Below are 21,065 nucleotides of genomic sequence, written 5' to 3'. Positions count from 1 at the left end.
TTTGAGCAATGTGCCACCATAAATACAATATGTTAATCTTCTCCATCTACACTCCTGGGACGCATTTTATTTTTCTTCAAATGTATACAAAAGAAAACAACACAAATAAAGTTAATAAGTGCCTTTTTTAATCAGAACAGCCAGGTTTGAACAGACTTGGACCACAAAACTTTTTCCATTCTCCCCTCCCCGTTCTGGATCTGTAACCCCTTTATATAACCAACACACACATATCTAACATCTCAACAGTTCACTGAACAACCAAACATTTTTGCTCCACCAGCATCAGGGAGTGAAATACACAACACATCCCTTCTCCAGGTTGTAGATGGCGCCATCAGATCACGAACACCTCCGAGCAGCAGTTTTCAGCAGCAGGGTAGAGTGAGCGTCGAGGAACGGGTCACTTCCTGTCCCGTTGACGCCCACTTGAACCTTCAGCCCTGAGAAGATCTAGCCCATAGGCAACAGATCTGTACTGACAAATCAACCATTGGTCTGAGATGGTCAGAAGAGAGCATTAGGATGGTGATCTTGGACAATTGTTGATTTAAAAAATCTGAATTATGAAAAATGCTGAAAAAATGACCATAGATACGAAGGCTGTGGAGGAGGGCGTGATGTTGGTATTGCTATTTAATTGTTGTTGGATTTGTAATTATTTTTTCCAAATTGGACAAACAAATCTGGCGAATTTCGCCAATTTAAACATTTCCCTTTTATAAAAATGCTTTAGTGAAAATTTACAAGAATATCTTGAATCTGGATTTATAAAATGCATATTTAATCAGCCCACGAGTAATTTTTGTTAAACTGCTATGAAATACGACATGGGGAAAAAGCTATTGGCTTATAAACCAGTCATTTCAGCTAACAAGCTTCTCCAACCATTTACCTTTATATTGCATCTGCTCAATTTTTTTTTTAAATTACGCTAAAATGTTTGTGTTGATCTTTTGCTTGGGCTGAGAATATATTTTTTTTTTCAAAGCCAGCACAAAACTTATATACATTTGATGCACCTGACAAACAGCAAAAAACTTACAGAGGGAACGTACATAAATCCATTTTTAGTTTCAATGAACATTTGGTTTCTGATACAATAACAGTATTCCAATGAATGTATAATGAAAACTTAAAAATAATAACAGTGGGATTCAGAGACATGAAAGGGAGAGGAGATCAGAACCATTATATCCTCAAAAATAACTCCATTCGAATTATTCCATCCATTGACTTTTGCCCTCAAGTTAAAAGATGGATAAATTAAACATCAACAACATTCCAGCACATTTGGAGTCAATTGTCAGATCTGTTCTTGTTTTAATAAATAATAAACAAATTTAAGCGAGATCCGATAGGAAAGAAAGCAGCTAGTCATACAAAATGTCCGTAATTCGGTAATTTCTCCACTCCGAGATTGTGGTTTGTAGCGTTTATGAGGTTTTACCCAGATACAGAGAGCAGTAATATTGTCCTTTTCATGAAAAAGGTCAGATGTACTTTATATACAGGTACATAAAAAAAGAGTGAGGTAGATAAATGTCTAAAAAAAAAAGAAAAAAAAAGTCCCAATGTCATGAAAAAAAGCATATAAAAATATCTAAAATGTTGCACTTAATCAAGGGGGGGGGGGGGTTACAGTGATTATTAAACATATCACATAAACAAGAGAGAGGAAAAAAAGAAAGAAAATAAATAATGAAAATAAAATGTCAGGATGTGGGGAAAAACATAAAAGGTGACAGTTTTTCCTTTGAAAAATCCTTCCAAAAAATAATAAAAACAAAAGTCCCAAAAACTGGCGCTCATAGTCAAACCTGTATCTTAAATGTATATAAGTGATCTATGTTACAAACACAACTTCTGCATAGAGATATGCTGAATCATATCTGTATAATTGGTGTTTATCAGGCTCTGCTCGGAAGAAAGGAAACGCAGAGTTTATAACATTTACAAAGGGCGGCAGGATCAGTCACAAATAAGGCTGAACAATCAATCCAAACTATGAGACGAGTCTATCTTCAAGGCAAGCGATGAAACGAATTCAAACTTTGCCACATTTTTTGTCATATCTTGTCGGTTACAGAGGAATGAATAATGAGAGAACAAAACATTGGATTCTGAGACCGAAACATTGAGGAGTTTGACCTGAGAGTATTTGTTGCGCATTAATGTGATGAGAGACACAGTGTTCAGCTGTTATAGAATCGCGTCGAACGAGGTGCCGCCGTTAATGGCATGAAGAAAGAAGTGTGTTCTATTGCCGGTTTCGCTATCAAAAAAAGAAGGCATTAAACAACTTTACATTGGAAAACTCAACTGTTAGATTGAACCTTCTATTGTTTTTTTTTTTGTTTTTTTCTCGTTTTGCAGAACTATAAGCATCATAAAATGGACTGTAGTGGAAAGGCAAAGGATTACACCTGAAGAATCTCTTTACAATTTTACAACCACAAAAGAAAAAACAAGAATAAAATAGCAGCTTTTTTCAGCACAGACATATAAATGATCAATCTGAACTGTAAAAAAGGTACAAAAGTGACCGACAAACGACGCACACGCTCTGTGGTCCGAAGTACGACTGAACGACCAAACGAGAGAATTGTTGTGAAGATTTCAAATGCCACAATTTTAAATCTTTTTGAGCTTCTTTTTGACCCAATTCCCTTTTCTTTTTCTTTTTTTTTGTTTCTTTTTTTTTGTAATATCTGCTGCATTTGTTCTTCCACTTTTGCATTATTTCATCCGAAATGCAAAAAACCCAAAGCGAGAAGACAGAAAAGTGAGAATCAGGGAAATGTCACTCTATTGATTGTGTTTTAAAGTAAAAGATGCTTTGGATCACCAGTGTAAAAAAAAAACATATGCGGACATTTTTGCATATTTTGGGGAATTGTACAACAGTATACAATTTGGCAACATAAAAAAGAGATTTGGCAGATTCGTGAATTTCTTCACTATGTTGCACAGCCAGATAATTCGGAGAGAGAGTGGAATCCAAAGATCTCCGTATCTAGATTGGAGTTGGGTCTTACTTCTAAGATGGGCGGAAGAGGAACTCTCACACCTTTCTCTAATCTAGACGCACGTCTTTGGGAACAAAGACAAGAGCAAGCGCTTCGATGTAGGATTCGCTTGGAGATATGCAGAGCGTTTCGTAATAATGCCACCGTACCACTACTGGCTCTGATAGACCTTCAAACCAGTTTTGGAAGTTTAGAAAAGTAACAAAACGTAACAAAAAACAGTCAGCCTATCGAGTGCGAGAGTGAAGGTCATGGTTTTTCCAGTCAGTGATCCAGTCTGCGGAAATAACAAATGAGTTCATGTCAATCAATTCAACGATTCAATCGAAATACACAAAAAACAAAGAAAATTCAAACTTTGTCCGTTGAGGTATGATTGAAAAAATTGATTGCCTGGACTCTCAGTTTATACCGTTTTTTCTTTCTTTCCTTGTCTCTTTATTTTAATATTTCTTCTCAGGAGACCACACAGTGGCTTGACAGACAGAGACACGTCCATGTTTTCGGAAACGGGGTCGGGCCGCTGATCAGCAAGCCGACGACTGGGGCAGAGGCAAGGCACGCTCGTTCTTACGCCCCCCGTTCATGTGAGCGTAAGGCTGGGACTCGTCAAACGGGCTCCGGAGAACCATGGAGGGCCCGTTTGCCGCCGATGCGGGGAGCGGGTGCTTGTCCGGGGAGCTGGGGGAGGAAGGCGGTGACGACGGGCCGGCCGGAGTGGCGGAGCACTGGGGCGCAGGGGAACACTGTTGAGGGGAGGCTAAAGAGGGGGCGAGGGGCTGCAGGCTGGAGGACGGCTCCAGAGGAACGTTCTCCATGGTTCCCACGTTCTCCATGTCCAGCTCTTCCGTGTCGGGAGGTTTGTTCTCCTCGCTGTAGAAGAAGCTCATCTCCTTGAAGCCCTCCTCCAGGTCGTCCTTGAGGCTGCTGATGATCTCCAGGAAGGACGGACGCATTTTGGGGTTGAACTGCCAGCACATGCGCATCAGCTCAAACCTGGAAGATCAAAACAAAGAGAAGCTAAGCGACACAATCTTCAAGAAAACATCAGAAATGACCGGCTGATATTTGGCCATGTTGAGATTATCAGCATCCGATGACATTCAGTCTGATAAACAGAAGAGTTGAAGTCAGCACAAAATAAATAAATTATATATATATATATATATATATATATATTTTTTTTTTTAGGAATTTATATATGACTTTTAGGGAATGTTATATTAAAACACTATTGTTAATTTGTACTGAAAATATTTCTAATAATTTCACCTCATACTTTGTGTTGTTTAAAAAAGTCAATTTCCAATTTAAAATGTATATAATATATAGAGATGCCCCTTTAAAAATATAAAATGTACTCTGTGTGTGTGTATATATATATATATATCTATATACATACATACATACATACATATACACACACATACATATATCCATACATATATATATATATATATATATATATATATATGTATGTGTGTGTATATATATATATATATATATATATATATATACACATACATACATACATACACACACATACATATATATATATATACACACATACATACATATATATATATATATATATATATATATATGTATATGTATGTATGTGTATATATATATATATATATATATATATATATACACACACACATATACACTCACCTAAAGGATTATTAGGAACACCTGTTCAATTTCTCATTAACGCAATTATCTATTGCTTCAATGCATTTAGGGGTGTGGTCCTGGTCAAGACAATCTCCTGAACTCCAAACTGAATGTCAGAATGGGAAAGAAAGGTGATTTAAGCAATTTTGAGCGTGGCATGGTTGTTGGTGCCAAACGGGCCGGTCTGAGTATTTCACAATCTGCTCAGTTACTGGGATTTTCACGAACAACCATTTCTAGGGTTTACAAAGAATGGTGTGAAAAGGGAAAAACATCCAGTATGCGGCAGTCCTGTGGGCGAAAATGCCTTGTTGATGCTAGAGGTCAGAGGAGAATGGGCCGACTGATTCAAGCTGATAGAAGAGCAACTTTGACTGAAATAACCACTCGTTACAACCGAGGTATGCAGCAAAGCATTTGTGAAGCCACAACACGCACAACCTTGAGGCGGATGGGCTACAACAGCAGAAGACCCCACCGGGTACCACTCATCTCCACTACAAATAGGAAAAAGAGGCTACAATTTGCACAAGCTCACCAAAATTGGACAGTTGAAGACTGGAAAAATGTTGCCTGGTCTGATGAGTCTCGATTTCTGTTGAGACATTCAGATGGTAGAGTCAGAATTTGGCGTAAACAGAATGAGAACATGGATCCATCATGCCTTGTTACCACTGTGCAGGCTGGTGGTGGAGGTGTAATGGTGTGGGGGATGTTTTCTTGGCACACTTTAGGCCCCTTAGTGCCAATTGGGCATCGTTTAAATGCCACGGCCTACCTGAGCATTGTTTCTGACCATGTCCATCCCTTTATGACCACCATGTACCCATCCTCTGGTGGCTACTTCCAGCAGGATAATGCACCATGTCACAAAGCTCGAATCATTTCAAATTGGTTTCTTGAACATGACAATGAGTTCACTGTACTAAAATGGCCCCCACAGTCACCAGATCTCAACCCAATAGAGCATCTTTGGGATGTGGTGGAACGGGAGCTTCGTGCCCTAGATGTGCATCCCACAAATCTCCATCAACTGCAAGATGCTATCCTATCAATATATGGGCCAACATTTCTAAAGAATGCTTTCAGCACCTTGTTGAATCATTGCCACGTAGAATTAAGGCAGTTCTGAAGGCGAAAGGGGGTCAAACACAGTATTAGTATGGTGTTCCTAATAATCCTTTAGGTGAGTGTATATATATATATATATATGTATGTATGTATGTATGTATGTATGTATGTATGCATGTATGCACACCAAAGGTTACATTAGCCACAAAATTTGACAATGCTAAATTGCATGGATAAAACGCAACCATGTATATTTACATACATTCATATAGCATTACTAAACATTGTACTATTTAACATGATTGTCATAAAATCACTCAACATATCGTTTATACCGTCCACGCCTACTTTGCGCAGCTCTGAACAACAGGTGGCAGTGTGACGAATCAGTAACATAAACATGCATGCTATCAGCGGTTACGTCCTAAACACAGCTGCAGTGAGCTCATGGTGAATGCTGTGACCTCTTTACTACACAGCAAACACAGAACTGTGATGAAATCACACTGCAAAGCTGGGGAGAGCTGTAAAGGAGGCCCGAGAGCGACAGCGAAAGGGGAACTGCTACAATTACGGAGAGAAAAAAAAGAAAATAAGACTACGATCTCGCTGACACTTGAGCATTCCAGTTCACCATTTTAATTATACACAAACAGACTAAGAATACCAGAGGAGTCCGCTGAAAAAAAATACTCGGATCCCTGTGCCAGCTCACACACTAGTGGAGTAACACACACCATTAGTCTTACAAACACCAGCGCCGGCTACACACCCACACACAGCTAGCGCAAACATCAGCTGACAGTTACAAATACCCGTGCACCACATACACAAACATTCACACCAGCATATCGTTTCACACACACACACACACACACACACACACACACACACACACACACACACACACACACACACACACACACACACACACACACACACCGACTGGGGCTTTTGGCTCTCCAGCTGTGAGACAGAGGGATTGGACTCACTGCCCTCAGTCTCCAGCTTGTTTTTCCTGCACAGCACTAAATGAAGTTTCCATTGATGGGGAGGTTCAGTCGGATTTTAGCACCTCCAGTGTTAAAATTGCTATAGGAACTAGACTAAAGCCTGCAGTAACCTTAGAGAGTCTGAATGTTTTAGGGCCAACAACAATATATGGATTTTTTTTCAGAGATATGATGAAAAATCCAATTCAAAATGCAAGTGAGAAGATCTTAGAATTGTTTTAATGCATTCATGTTGGTTTCACACTTTTGGGAAATAAATACAATACTACATAAAAATTTAAATATTCTATCTATCTATCTATCTATCTATCTATCTATCTATCTATCTATCTATCTATCTATCTATCTATCTATCTATCTATCTATCTATCTATCTATCTATCTATCTATCTATCTATCTATCATCTATCCATCCAACCAACCAACCAACCAACCATCCAACCATCCAACAAACCAACCAACCATCCATCCATCCGTGTGTGTATTTTGTTAAATAACGTTGTTAAAAGGCTAAATTAAGTAACCATAAAGCAAAAAGTAGTTATTTTTTATCTTTACTTTCAAAACAATTTCAAACATTTTCAAGGTAAATATAATTTTTTCTTAAGGTAATGCAATTTGACCTGAGTAACTTCAGCTTTTAATATTTTTTTATTTTTTTTAAATGACTGACCTTGCTATTACAGCGGTCTCAATGTATAATTTATTATATAATACATTATATACAAATATATATATAGATTATGTATATGTATATATATATAGATATATGCTAGAGCAAAAATAAACAAAATAGCTGGCCATGTTGTGGGTAAAATATCAATTACATTTTCAAGGCAGAAGTCAACATTTTACTTCTGTGAGAAACGGGATATTAGTAACTAGAAATAACTAGAAAGAATGTAAGGAAGGACTTGATTTCATACATCAGAAATAGATTGGAAAAGTGCACGTACCAAAAAGGAAACAGGCGGAAGGTAAAAAGGGATTGAAAAATGATGTAAGCCGAAAAAGAAAATCATTTCGGAGGCGGAGCAAGTTCTTTTGATAACACTTTACTTAAAGCCTGTACTGTATATATAATGCATTAGAAAAGTATTTTTAATGCATTCATTATTACTGCTTGTAATGCACCTTACAATGCATTGTATGGTCTGATGAATAATTGTAACCACCGTAATAATACATTATTAAGCTTATCTATTCACTGAACACACCTTTAGAAAGTAAAATGCATTAAAACACATAACCAATTTCAGATGTAACAAGGAATCTGCAAATATTAAAATGCATTTTAAATTTGGCTACAATTTTTTATATATATATAAAAAAGATGTATTGAATTATAACGTGCACCATAAATACTTTTATAATGCATTATAAAGAAGGGCTTTAAGTAAAGTGTTACCATTCTTTTATTTTGATGAATGGTTACAAAGTATTACAGAATCTAAATTTCAGTACAGTCCAAATGTTTTCCTAGTAGGAGGCAGTGGCTTTTGCTTTTTTTTGTGGCAATTTTATTAACAATATCACATCAGCTGCATGAGCACCATCGCTCAAAGCCTTTGTTCCAATCGCTACACTGCACATAATTTCCACTTTTAATCTAATATCTGGACTTCCTTTGAGGTTTAACTTGGGTGACCCGTTGTCACTGTTAGAAGCATGTACCAGCCTGAAAGCCTCCCACATGCCCTCCTCCTCCACTCCTGTTCTGGCAGCTTTAAAGACCACTTCATCCTTCCCGGCACTTCTCTGAAAAAGTGTTAAAAGGTGCCAAACGTCGGCCAACCACAACAAAGACCCTAAACCAGACCGCCTTGAGATGAAAATGAGGCACAGGCCAACGCAAACTATTGTGCACTTCCCGTCAATGGACAGTGAAACAACACATCATTGTTCATTTGTTTCACCAATAAGCATGGCTTGTGAAGTTTCCTTTTTATTTTATGTCTTTAAAAAATAACTCAAATCTAAAAGGCCTATGCAACATAATATTTTCATATTAATTTCATAAATATTATATATATATTTTATATTATTAATACTGTTTTTCATATTAATTATATATATATATATATATATATATATATAAAAAATCAGAAAAATATCTCAATCATATTTAATGAAATATATTTTTATTTGAATTGAATATTATATATATACACACACACGTATATATAATATGTAGCTTTTTAAAATTGATAAATATTTAGAAATGCATATATAGATATAACATTTAAATTGGCTGAAATTTTTTATTTGAGCTATATCACCCTAATTTAACAGATTAATTTGGCCATTTATTAGATTAAAAACACAAGATGTGGCTGACAAAAAAATATTGGTGTTAAATGGCCAAATGTGAACGGAAGCCATCTCTGACATCCAAAACTAGCTTTCCATTGTTTGTACCACTTTCTTCCCAAAACACATATCTATCTACCAACTTTCCTGATATAATGTTCTATTATTAAAAATGTGGCATCCTCGTATTGCTCCGAGTGCTCGTATTTCACTGCCAGCTCTCACACTTTAGATAAAACACGGACTTGAAGCCAGACGCAACCTCACTCAAACCACGCCAAAGAAAACCCAGAGCTTGGAGGCTCACATAGATAAACAAATTATACTTAAATTTAGCGCACAGCACCCACTGGAAGAGCATTAGACTTAGCCGTTTTAAAATCCAAAACAAATAATAGCCGAAGTCAAAAACTGTTTGTTAAATACCATTGATTCTCCAGCTAATCTAGATTTTTTTGGTCAATTCTTGGTTTCAGCTTTGTGACATTACCACCTGAATCATACAGTAGGTGGCAGACTTTCTACTTTTTAAAAGGATTGTTCACCTAAAAATGAAAATTCATCATCATCATCTATTTACCATCATGTCCTTCCAAACCTATATGAAAATTCATATTGAGCAATTTCAAAAGTGCCACAACAAGATGTTGCACCAAGGTTTGACATCAATGAAACCTAACTAGGATAGAAAGAAAAGTGATATTGAATTTTGGTCTGTTTCTCACATAAAAATATAATATACATTAAAAAGACTTAGAATATAGTGCAAGAGTTACAGTTTATGGATCACTTTCATGTTTTTGTCCTTTTTGGAGCTTGAGATCCTCTGATAACTGTCTGCTTAAAAAACAGCATCAAGCTTTTTTAAATTATTGTGTTCCATTGAAGTCAAATAAATGCATAAAGTGAGTGAAAGATGATGAATTGAATGAAGTGACTTACAGCATATCAGGGCAGTTGTCTGGTTTGTCCAGTAGTCCTCCCTCCATGACAAACCGCAGTACCTGCTCATTGGACATGCCCTGATAGGGTTGCTCAGCCAGGGTGGCTATTTCCCACAACACCACCCCAAAGGACCTGCAAGAAGAGAACAGACGAGAACAGTTAGAATAGATCTACATTGATAGCGACTAGGAATTTCAGTTTACATAAATTCCCATAATCGGTCAATGTTTAAAGGGATAGTTCACCCAAAGATGAAAATTATGTCAGTAATTACTCACCCTAACGTCGTTCCAAACCCGTAAGACTTTCGTTAAGATCTTTTCGTTAAGACACAAATGAAGATCTTTTTGATGATATAAACAGCTCACACATCAGTTGTGGTAAATGGAAGCTCAACGATGTTGGCTTGACGGGCAAGAACCAATGAGGTTTGTTCTCATGTGTTACGCAGCACGTTTGAGTTTGTCCGCTTATCAATGTTTATATGTGAATAAAAGACTAAATTCAATCTGTTCACATATAAAGGGATTGAGTATCTTCAGAAAATTTTGACTAAACCACTCAATTCATTCGTTTTACGATCTCTTTATGACAGTTTTGAAGCGTCAAAATGGTAGTTGTGTAGCTGTCAATAGAGGGACAGAAAGCTCTCAGATTTCATCACAAAGATCTTTATTTGTGTTCGAAGATAATGAAAGTCTTACCGGTTTGGAACGACATGAGGGTGAGTAAATAATGACAGAATTTTATGGGTGAACTACCCTTTAAATGAACGATCAAATAATCGCTAACCTCTTGTATCCGAAGCGGTGAATATAGGGAATATGACCATCTCTTAACAAGTACTTTTAAATTTGCTGACATATTAGAAGTGATCATTTTCCATAGCGTGAAAAAATAAATGCTTTAAATTTGATCTGTAAAATCATTGTACATTAACAGATGGACGCATCATATATCGTCGACTAGTAGAAAAAAACAAGCATATTTGTTTCACAGAGACCAAACTACACAAAGTATTTGAAGTAGTATGAAAAAGTGAAGCACATTTAAACAGTACACATATGACGCTTTTGTGACACATTTTTGTTTGTAACTTAGCAAAACAATTGTGAACCATAGTAGATCACATATCTTCATTTAGAGCAGGTGATCTCGAACGAGCCCAAACACAACATAAGAAATGCGTAGATCACGGAGTGACATGACATGCAGCTTGGCTAAAGCTATATATGGCTTCCAATCCAGTGATTTCCAACACCAACTAACGTCATTTGAAAACTCAATCAATGGATACTGGATCTCCGGTGTGGGGGGGTGGGTATGGACGATGTGTAGAGACCAATCGCACACCGTTTCCCAGCTAGAGCACACTTAGATTGATTTGATTGCTCAGATTGACAGGTCTTAATTCACCATGCGCTACAGAATAGAAGCGCACAGCTGAAACAGCCTGGAAGATCATCACTCATAAAACCAAGATCTTCACTTGTTGTTTATTCTATGTACTTTTATTGTGGGGTTTACACATGCAAGTAGTTCTTATGTACAGTAAAATCACTTGTTTGGAGGGTCTTTTGGTTAATTATGTTTCAAAGTTTCCTAATCCATTGGATGGCTTGACATATATTTTGAATACGCAACTACCTCGCGCTCACTTCATTTTCACTAATTTGTCTGCTGCACGTGTTTTGCGCCTCAGACACACACACACACACACACCTCAAAACTACGCACTCTACTTATGACCATCGATACGCTTTAACAATTAAATTATTATCGACAATAAAATCTCTCATTGATTAATCATTAGCATACCTAATTATAGCGAACAAAGTGTTCGTTTCAAGCGCCTTCAAGTTACTGATTTTCTGTTTAATATCGGAGTAAGTTCAGTTGAAAGCTACTCGCTCGTAAAAAGAACTTATTTTTACTGAGAATGAGAGATGTGTGTTCTACTTACCTAAAACTTTCAAATGGGAGCAAGTTGTCATTATAATGAGTCAGCCGCTCTGACAAACGATATAATATAATGTGGTCTGTTGATAATAAAGCTAGTAAAGCACATAACAAAAATACCTTCAGTCGTGCTTCACTCGAGTAATCTTTCTTTTGGTTCTTCTTATTCTTCTATAAATGTTGTACATCTAAATTAATACAAAAGTGCTTCAAAGCTTGCAACAAATAAATATAGGCTCTGTTCCAAAAACCGAATGAGCTGCTTTGTGGTTTACAACTGCATAAATATTGGAAATGCTTTACATTAGGCAGCAACTCATAAAACACAACTATTGAATGAAATAATACATTTTAATTGCACTGAACTATTTGCATCAATACTTCACAGTACTGAATAAAATGTTCCTTTGTAATCCACATTTCTCTCGCGCCGTTCACCATATTGGATTAATGCATTCTGCCATTGCCTTTTACACAAAGAACAGATGTGACTGACTACACACTATAGCATTTCTCACCAGGCTTGACTAACACTGACTGCAATATAGCTGACGTTAACATGTTGCGAAGCACATTTAAATATTGAGCGAGATTTTTTTTTTTTTCACACTTAATTATCTAGTGTCTCGGGCTGAAGCAGGGAAACACCCTGGATGGATTGAAATTAAATTAAATGGGGGGAAAAAAAAGGATAAAAACTTGGATATTGTGCTAAATAAAAAATAAAAATACAATTCGATTTTTATTGTGCTCATTGTAATGCATATGCAGTGCAAGGAATTGTGATGCTGCATACCAATTCGGCTAAAGCAGAGTATTACAAGATTTAGAACAGAGCCTGAATACTAACACTTTTATTCCTAATAAGCAGAGGAAACTATAAGTAAGCCATTTTTAGGTTTAATGCTCACCGATTGACAATGGAACGATAGAACAATGTCCAGGAAATCTGTCTGAAATTATTCATTATTTTAAAATGAGTCATCATTCATTATTTTGCACTTCCGTTTGGTGGCGTAAAAATGGGCCCTTTTTACATTTCTGGGTTTTTTTAGAAGTGGAAGTAGTTATAATTGGGTAAACTTCTTTAGTGGTGAATGGGAGACAACAACCGATCAAATGTTTTTGCATTTGTTCTAAAAGCAAAAAAATCAGCAATAGCATTTCCACAACTTTCCAAAAGAGTGAAAAAACCCCAGAGAGATTGATTCCAGCAGTCAGAAGAAAGAATGATGTCAAATTTGCCGTCACTCCCTCAGCCGTAGTATTGGAAACACCACTTTACAATAAGGTTTCATTAGTTAAAATAAGTTAATGCATTAACTAACATGAACTAACAATGAATAAAACATTTGTTACAGTATTTTTTATTCTTTGTTAATGTTAGTTAATAAAAATAGTCATTCAATGTTTGTACATTTTAGTTCACAGTGCAACTATGCAACTATTAACTACAACTGTGCAACTATGCAACTATTAACTAATGTAAACAAATAAAACCTTTTATTTTAATTCATTAGTAAATGTTGAAATTAACATTAATTTAGATTAATTAGTGCTGTAGAAGTATTTTTCATTCTTAATTCATGTTAACTAAAGTAGTGAACTAATGAAACCTTATTGTAAAGTGTTACCAAAAACTTTACTAGATTTGCAATTTAGTGAAATTTTTTAATAAGTGAGGAAGCGCGTCATCAGAGTCCGTGAAAAAGGTCCATTACACACATAACCTTTAAGATGCAGCCATTATATTCAAATTCTGATCTCAACCACTGTCGCAGAATTTTTTTTCACATGGTACATTTGTGATTACTGGCGAAACACTACTCCACTCCTATGTCTGATCCTTGTGTAAAGTTTACCAGACAGACATTCATTATTATCAAGGCGTGTCGGTGACCCTGGTCAGACATGAAAGGTGAACTGTTAGGGCAGACTCTCCAAACACCTGGAAGGAAACTTGAGAACATTGTAATTAAGTTCAAATCTCTTCCTGAACAGGGAGTGCTTGATTCTGATCCTTAACAAAAGATTTAAGTGTGAACCTCCCAGCGAGTCCAAAGAGCTACTTATCATGACATGGGAGGACGACTCGACCAAAGATTCCTTGAGGCTCTGGAATGCCACACATATCAGCCACAGCTGTTGTAGTTTCCGGAAAAGCGCGGTCTAGACTCCCCGAGGTTTTCTTTGAAAGTTTGTTAAATGAGACTAGCATATGAGGGAAATGTTTCTAGCTCATATGAGGGCTGATGAGGCTTGATTGCCAGCTTCATTTGAAATATATGGAAAGATGTTTCTCCTCATTGCCTACCGCATTAACGTATGCACTATGTAATGGAAAATGTGTGTTGAGCTGCGCGAGCGTGGTTTTCATTTCTCGTCTAGCTAGCGGAGGAACTGTAATGGACACAAGATGTCGTTCCACAGCTACGGTGACTAGACTGATGCACCCCGCTATGTTGTGCACTATACGTCTCAGATGATTTCTCGATGTGTTTTTAACATCATATAAACATGCACACGCTGATTGTCTGTAGAATACATGAAAGCTTACCAGACATCAGACATTGTGGTAAATACTCCATCTTTGAGGGACTCGGGGGACATCCAGCGCACAGGCAGTAGTCCCTTGCCTCCTTTTCTGTAGTAATCCGTCTCATAAATGTCCCGCGTCATGCCAAAGTCTACAGATTGAGGATAAATGAAGTGAAATTACTACGGTTCTATAGTTTTCCTGGAGATTTAGCCAAACAAAATGAAGAACATTTACAGCATTTTCAGCGACTCATTATTTATTCATTATGGAATAATAAAAATGGCGATTCAGGGATACTATAACTAAAAGCTAAAATAAATATTTTTCATGCTACAAATGAATATATAGGCATAATGAATGCAATATAGCAATGTAACGGAAATAAAATTGAAAGTATGAAAGATGTATAAATCTGTTGAAATGTTTGCCATTATTTTTTTAATTTAGAACTAAAGTACATGATAGTTAAGTAATAAAAATCATAAAGTAGCTATGTAATGGAAGTAGCAACAGATCCTATTGCAGGTATTGCAACGTACAACCAAGTGCAATGGATTATCAAAAATAATAAAAATGTAGGGCAGGGACTTAATTCAGTAGGTTGTTGATTGGATAGAGGCAGATCTGAATACGAGTTTGCAGTCGACTGAAAGAAAGGGGCGCAATTTAAGCAGATGAAATTTCACCCGAAGATTGAATTTTTCATTGTTTATAAAAAACGATGTTTTTTTGTTTTTTTTTACTGGATCATGCATAGATGAATCATTTACAGCCAGATCAATAACATGCATTTATAAAATAGATTTCCATTTCATGCCAACTTTAAAATAACGAAAACAATTAAACATTTAAAATCTATTATTAAATATCTGTATTATTTAGTATTTAATTTTGTTATGAAACAATGAGCAATAGTGCAAAATGTCAAAAGGTGTTAAATCTGGGGTGTAATTTGTCAATGCAATATTTTTCAATTTAATAACTGTGAAATGATCAATAATTATTGTGAAATGCCCCTAGCTTAAGGTAATTAAAATATGCTAAAACCCTCTCAGAGAAGCAGCGTCTCAAAATTAATTTTGCTACTAAAACATAATAAAGCTAAATGAAAAAAATCCATATTTTAATGAGTCTTAAATAGTCATTCATATTGCACATAGTTGAGAAAAGCAAATACATTTTTTCTCATCACATACCACCAATTTTGACTGCAAAATCCTCTGCCACCATGCAATTCCTTGCTGCCAAGTCTCTGTGAACAAACTTGTTGGCGTTGAGGTAAGCCATGCCATCCGCTATCTCTCCTGCCATCTGAATCATCTTCTTCAGTGGTGGCAAAGGCAAGCTGGAGGTGTTCTGAGGAAGGACGAGGAAGAGGAGAATGACACTCTCAAGCTATGTTCCAAAACCCAGTGAGTCTTGCTGAAACTTTGCATCATGCAAATTAGTCTCAGCCTCAGACCGTTGGCTGAACGTCTGATGCATAAGCAACATTAAATGGGAAACACTTCAAAGTCGTCATCTGATTGGTTGAATTCTACGGGATTTACGGGAGATTTGTGTGTCACATTCTTTAATGGTCCGCCTGGAAACAAAAATGAGATAAAGCCAAACCACCTCATGGAAGAAGAATGCAGTCGTGTTTACAACTGTGACAACGAGCACTTTTCAGGATAAACTAAACGCTGGATTTTCAAAAAATATGTGAAATTTGCAGTAAACTTGAAACTTAATGAATAATTCATTAGATGCACGGTCTGCTATCGTAGGAACATTGACATTACATTTTCACGGCCATAAGCATGACGCAGAACAAAACGAACTGTGATTGGTTTCTTTATATGTCGGTCAGATGTCCTCTTGAGCGATCCTTGGCCGATGAATGTGTGTATGCAGAATTGCTGCCTGAGAAGAACATTTCAAATCAGTCACTCTCGAGGTTACATTTTTCATTAAGGATGAAGCCTTAGAAAGTAAGGTAAGCTAAGCTCACTAGGTTTGGGAATAGAGATCAAGCAACTGAATTGGAGGGGCTTATAGACTAGAGGCTGCATCCCAGGAGCGCACTGCAGTGAGCAGTCCATTTAGGGAAAGACATTTGTGAATGGAAGATTAATTTTGATTAATGGAAAATCGCTCAATTACGCATCATAATTCCACCACAATTCCAGGTGGCAGTCTTTAACTTGCTGGAATTCAGAACGGTTCGGAAAAAATCAGTCTGATTAGCCAAATATTTGATCAACGATGCGAAGATGTCTCATGTGTGCCTGTATTCACCTCAGCGGATCGAAGCGAGCGTAGGTAACTCTTCAGATCTCCTCGTGTCATCAGCTCCATGATCACCAGTGTGGGCTGACCCTGCGAGACCACACCCAGTAGACGCACCTAAACCAATCACAAAAGACATCACAGGGTCCCAAGTCAACATTATTTAACAGTTTTAAGGCTACTATACACCAATACTGCGAGTATAAGATGAGATTTGTCATGAGTTCTTTGACTAACCACATGGTGACAATTGAACTCCTTCATCACAGAGGCTTCATTAAGGAACTCAATGCGTTCATGCAAGCTAGCCGATTCGTTGACCGTTTTGATGGCCACCCTGGTTTCCGGCTCATCTTTGACAACACCTTTCGCGATGCCCTCATACACCATACCAAAAGATCCTTGTCCAAGCTCTCGGCACATGGTGATTTTCTCTCGCTCCACTTCCCATTCATCCGGCACATACACTGCAAGCATAAATTACAATAGAAGTTAGTCACAAATACACTGAATATTTACAAAAACTGTTTAAGTGGAGTCGATCCTGCCCTTGATTGAATACTCACTCTCTGCTGCGCTGAAGTACTCTGGGTTAACGGATGCGTAAAGGACTCCATTTCCAAGCCTGTCACTGTTTCTGTGGATTCCAGAAAGCACTTATTTAGCAAAAACAGCACTCAGCATGTAATAGAGAACAAGTGGGAAATATTCTCAAGTTTCTATATCACTTTTTTGTATATATTACAGAATCTGGAATTCTCAGATAGGTACATTTCATCCAGAGGGGCCTATGTTGTTCAAATCAATTATGAGAATTTGGAGAGTATAGATGTGTTAAAACTAGTACCGTTTCTTGTTCACCAAGATGAAAGCCACTGCAGCGAAGGCGGCGAAAATCAGGATGATCGGGATAATCATGAAGTACAGGAAGTGTTCATAATGTGTTTCTTGAGTGTGCAAGAAAAAAAAAGTCAAAACGTGTCAATTTCTTTTTGAAATTCTAATACTTTTGGAATTGAAAGTGATGAAAATCATGGTAAACCTACGTTCAACCTGAATCACATAGAAAGCTATGGGTTGAGTCCACGACCCGTTTCCGGCGAGAGACGTAGCCCGCACACGGGCAGAATAGTTCCCAGGTCCCAAATTGGAGAGTTTTACCCCTTTGTGCTCCCTGTAGTGTTGACGGGATACACACTCATGCTTCTCAGACTGTAAAAGGAAAAAAGAAAAAAAATATTGTCAAATATTATTTAGTAACTATAATAATTCAACTACATGTGCTTCTCTTAGGGAGGCTGATAGGCACGATGTGCAAAGTTTTGATCAGTATCATGATTGTCTAAATACTTGCGATACTGATGTTGATCAATCCTCGCATAATTATCATTTCATCCCCAGAAATTGAGAAAAAAGCCACTTAAACAAAGAAATCAGTAGCATTATTGTTGATTCTGGTCTTCATTCAAACTACTCAAAAAAGACGCCATTAAACGAAGATTGAATGTGGAAAAAATGTATTAATTGTAATTAAAATGAATTAATTGTGATTAATTACAGAAATATGTCAGATTAACTAGTAAATTTTTTGTAATCAATTGACAGCATATTGGTATACAATATTATATATATATATATATATATATATATATATTATACATACAAATACATATATATATTAATTAGTTGTAATCAATTGACAGCATATTGTTATAAATTATATTGTTATATAATTACACCTATATAGGTGTGGTGGGGCATTAAATCAGCAATATCAACAATATTAGCTATTAGCCGCGTTTCCACTGTCGGGCCAGGGCCGGGCCGTGCTAGTGCGTGCCAGGGCCAGTCGCGTTTCCACTGTCACTTCCGGGGCTTGATCGGGGCTTACTCGGGGCCAACGGCCAGGATTTCTGGCCCGTCGAATACCTTGGGCCAAAGCGGGCCAGCTCGGGCTAGAGGAGTGGTAACCAACAGAGGAGGAGTTACCGTTGGGAGACGGCAGCGCCGGATGATTCTGTCAGCATTAAAGACTTAAAAATAAAATAATTTAAATTGCGTTCATGTTTGAATGCCTTCTGTTTGTGATGCAAAAGACTATGCGCGCTAGCCGTTACCATAGTAAACATAGTAAACGCTTGAAGATACGCATAGTAAAAAAAACAACATAGCGAACGCTTGAAGAAATCAGACCAAAGGCTATCACAGTCATGTTTTTATTTTATCTGTCATAGCCTACGTCTCGTCTCTTTAAACCGGACTATCAAAAAATAAAGTAACTTTTTTTTTTCGGGAGCTTCCTCTGTTTCTCTGACTGAAAATATCTGTATGGGAGTCGAGAGAGTGCTAAAGCTCCTCGGTCGTATGGCATATATTTGTAGAAATTATCATTTTTTCTAAATGTGATGTAAATATGTCCTGTAACTAAGTTACCAGATAAAGAAACAGACGCGACTGAAAAAGTAAGTGTGTCCTCTTTCTTTTGTGAAATAGACCTAACGGTAATTTATTTCTGAGTGACTAATGTGCCATTTTTACATAAATTAATTCATTATGATCAATGTATCACTTTTTATTGTAAACCTGTGGTAAAACATCGATGCTTGGGTTTTAAATATTCAAGTAGCTGCTAAACAAACAAACAAAAAAAAGCTAGCAAACGGCCGCTTTTATCGTGTTTGTTTTCAACGCTGTTTCCAGTGATTTCTGATTAGTTTTCTTATAAAACTTCCATTTGTTGGTGAAATGATGGGTTAGTGTGACGTTGTCCCAGAGAGGCGTGTTACGGGGGTGTTTTAGTGAAGCGCTGTGGAGCTTCTGGCCCGACAGTGGAAACGCATGCCCGGTGCTATTGGCCCGAGGCTATTAGCCCGGCACGGCCCGTTTAAAGCCCTGGCCCGGCCCTGGCCCGACAGTGGAAACGCGGCTATTGTGGTAAAATGTAACTGATTATAAGGCTAAATAAAAAATTTGCCAAATACAAATATTTATAATAATAATGTGCCAAACTACTTAAAGTAGACTTTTAATTAAGTCATTTAAGTACTAAAGTTTGTACCATTTTTTGAAAGACTTGAATGTTAAAATCAAAATTTTGTTGGAGATTTTATAAAACCTTGCTTAAACACTAGACACTGATTTGATGGTTAAAATGCAAGAGGCACCTCTGTCCCAAGACGATACTGAATCTCATACAGCAGGATCAGGCCGTTGGGTTTATGCGGTTCAGGCCACTTCAGGAACACCGAATCCTCCATACCTTCCCAGGTCACTGAGCCAGGAATGTCATCGGCTCTTTCTACAAGAAAACGAAGAAACCAAAAGGTTTGTCATTGATATTTTTGAATATAGTGCTTCACCACCAATTCCATGTACATGTCCTGATCTTACCTGCCGGTTTGGTGCGGGAAAAGACAAAGGCGGCCGCGCTGCAGTGTCGAACCTCTTCGTTGCAGGCGTGCACGTCGATGCGGTAAACGGTAAAGGGCTGCAGGCCACTGATGTCAGCAGTTCGCTCCTTCACCTTCCTCTCCAGAAAAGAAAATATCCGTCTAGGCGGCTCATCATCTGAGAAGTTTCCTTCAGTCAGGTTCCAGTTTCCTGACAGCAGAGTGTGGATGGAAGTTGCATTGGCCACGCCAAACAGATCTCGCTTTCGCCTGTCGGGAGGTCTGGAACCAGAAAGATGAGATAAATTGGAGGAAACAGTAAAACTTCACGCGCAACTTCTGGTGCTGCAGAAACGGATATATTTACAACTTTTATAGAAATGTTCATTTATTTAAAAAAGTATCTGCACAATTGAGCTCTGTTAACACCTCTGTTATTTCATATACAATAAAATGTGCTATTTGAGCTGTATAGTTGTCCAAATTCGTCTTTTAGGCAGAATAACTTCAAGTAATATGTCCACACATGAAATGTTTAAGTTTTGTGGTTATACTTTTGAAACTGTATATGTTTTAATATTAATTTAATACAGTGTAATGACTTTCGTCTGACTTCCTATGTACTGTAAGTGCATTTATATGTACAATATCTGTGTATGTACTATATATGTGTTTGTTATTTGTTTTGCAAACTGACAAACAAATCAATATTTATGTATTTATTTAATTAATATTACAATTAATCTACCTTAAATTGTATCTTGTATAAAAATGTATTTTTAACACAGATATACTATATAGAGTAGAGGAAAGAAAGCACAAAGTTAACTTACACACAATAAAAAGCACATAGTATAAAATC

At 37.1% G+C, this 21,065-nt stretch overlaps 1 protein-coding gene across 2 annotated transcripts in view; it reads right to left on the bottom strand.

The window, feature by feature from the left end:
• Window positions 1-106: 106 nt before the first annotated feature.
• igf1rb (insulin-like growth factor 1b receptor) overlaps window positions 107-21,065 on the bottom strand; it is an 86,992-nt gene continuing 66,033 nt past the window's right edge. For both annotated transcript variants that reach the window (XM_082157372.1, XM_082157373.1), the window contains exons 11-21: window positions 20,205-20,485; window positions 19,979-20,112; window positions 17,861-18,026; window positions 17,662-17,761; window positions 17,381-17,451; window positions 17,052-17,281; window positions 16,824-16,931; window positions 15,740-15,899; window positions 14,562-14,691; window positions 10,043-10,177; window positions 107-4,025 (exon numbers count right to left, since the gene is read on the bottom strand). In XM_082157372.1, the coding sequence (XP_082013498.1) occupies window positions 3,557-4,025; window positions 10,043-10,177; window positions 14,562-14,691; window positions 15,740-15,899; window positions 16,824-16,931; window positions 17,052-17,281; window positions 17,381-17,451; window positions 17,662-17,761; window positions 17,861-18,026; window positions 19,979-20,112; window positions 20,205-20,485 (1,984 nt within the window). In that variant the 3' untranslated portion in view covers window positions 107-3,556. The remainder of the gene's footprint in view (window positions 4,026-10,042; window positions 10,178-14,561; window positions 14,692-15,739; window positions 15,900-16,823; window positions 16,932-17,051; window positions 17,282-17,380; window positions 17,452-17,661; window positions 17,762-17,860; window positions 18,027-19,978; window positions 20,113-20,204; window positions 20,486-21,065) is intronic.

The sequence above is a fragment of the Leuciscus leuciscus genome, assembly GCF_965113295.1.
Source record: "Leuciscus leuciscus genome assembly, chromosome: 2".
NCBI lineage: Eukaryota > Metazoa > Chordata > Actinopteri > Cypriniformes > Leuciscidae > Leuciscus > Leuciscus leuciscus.
The sequence above is the reverse complement of the archived record's forward strand: the minus strand, read 5'-3'. Positions and strand labels throughout refer to the sequence as shown.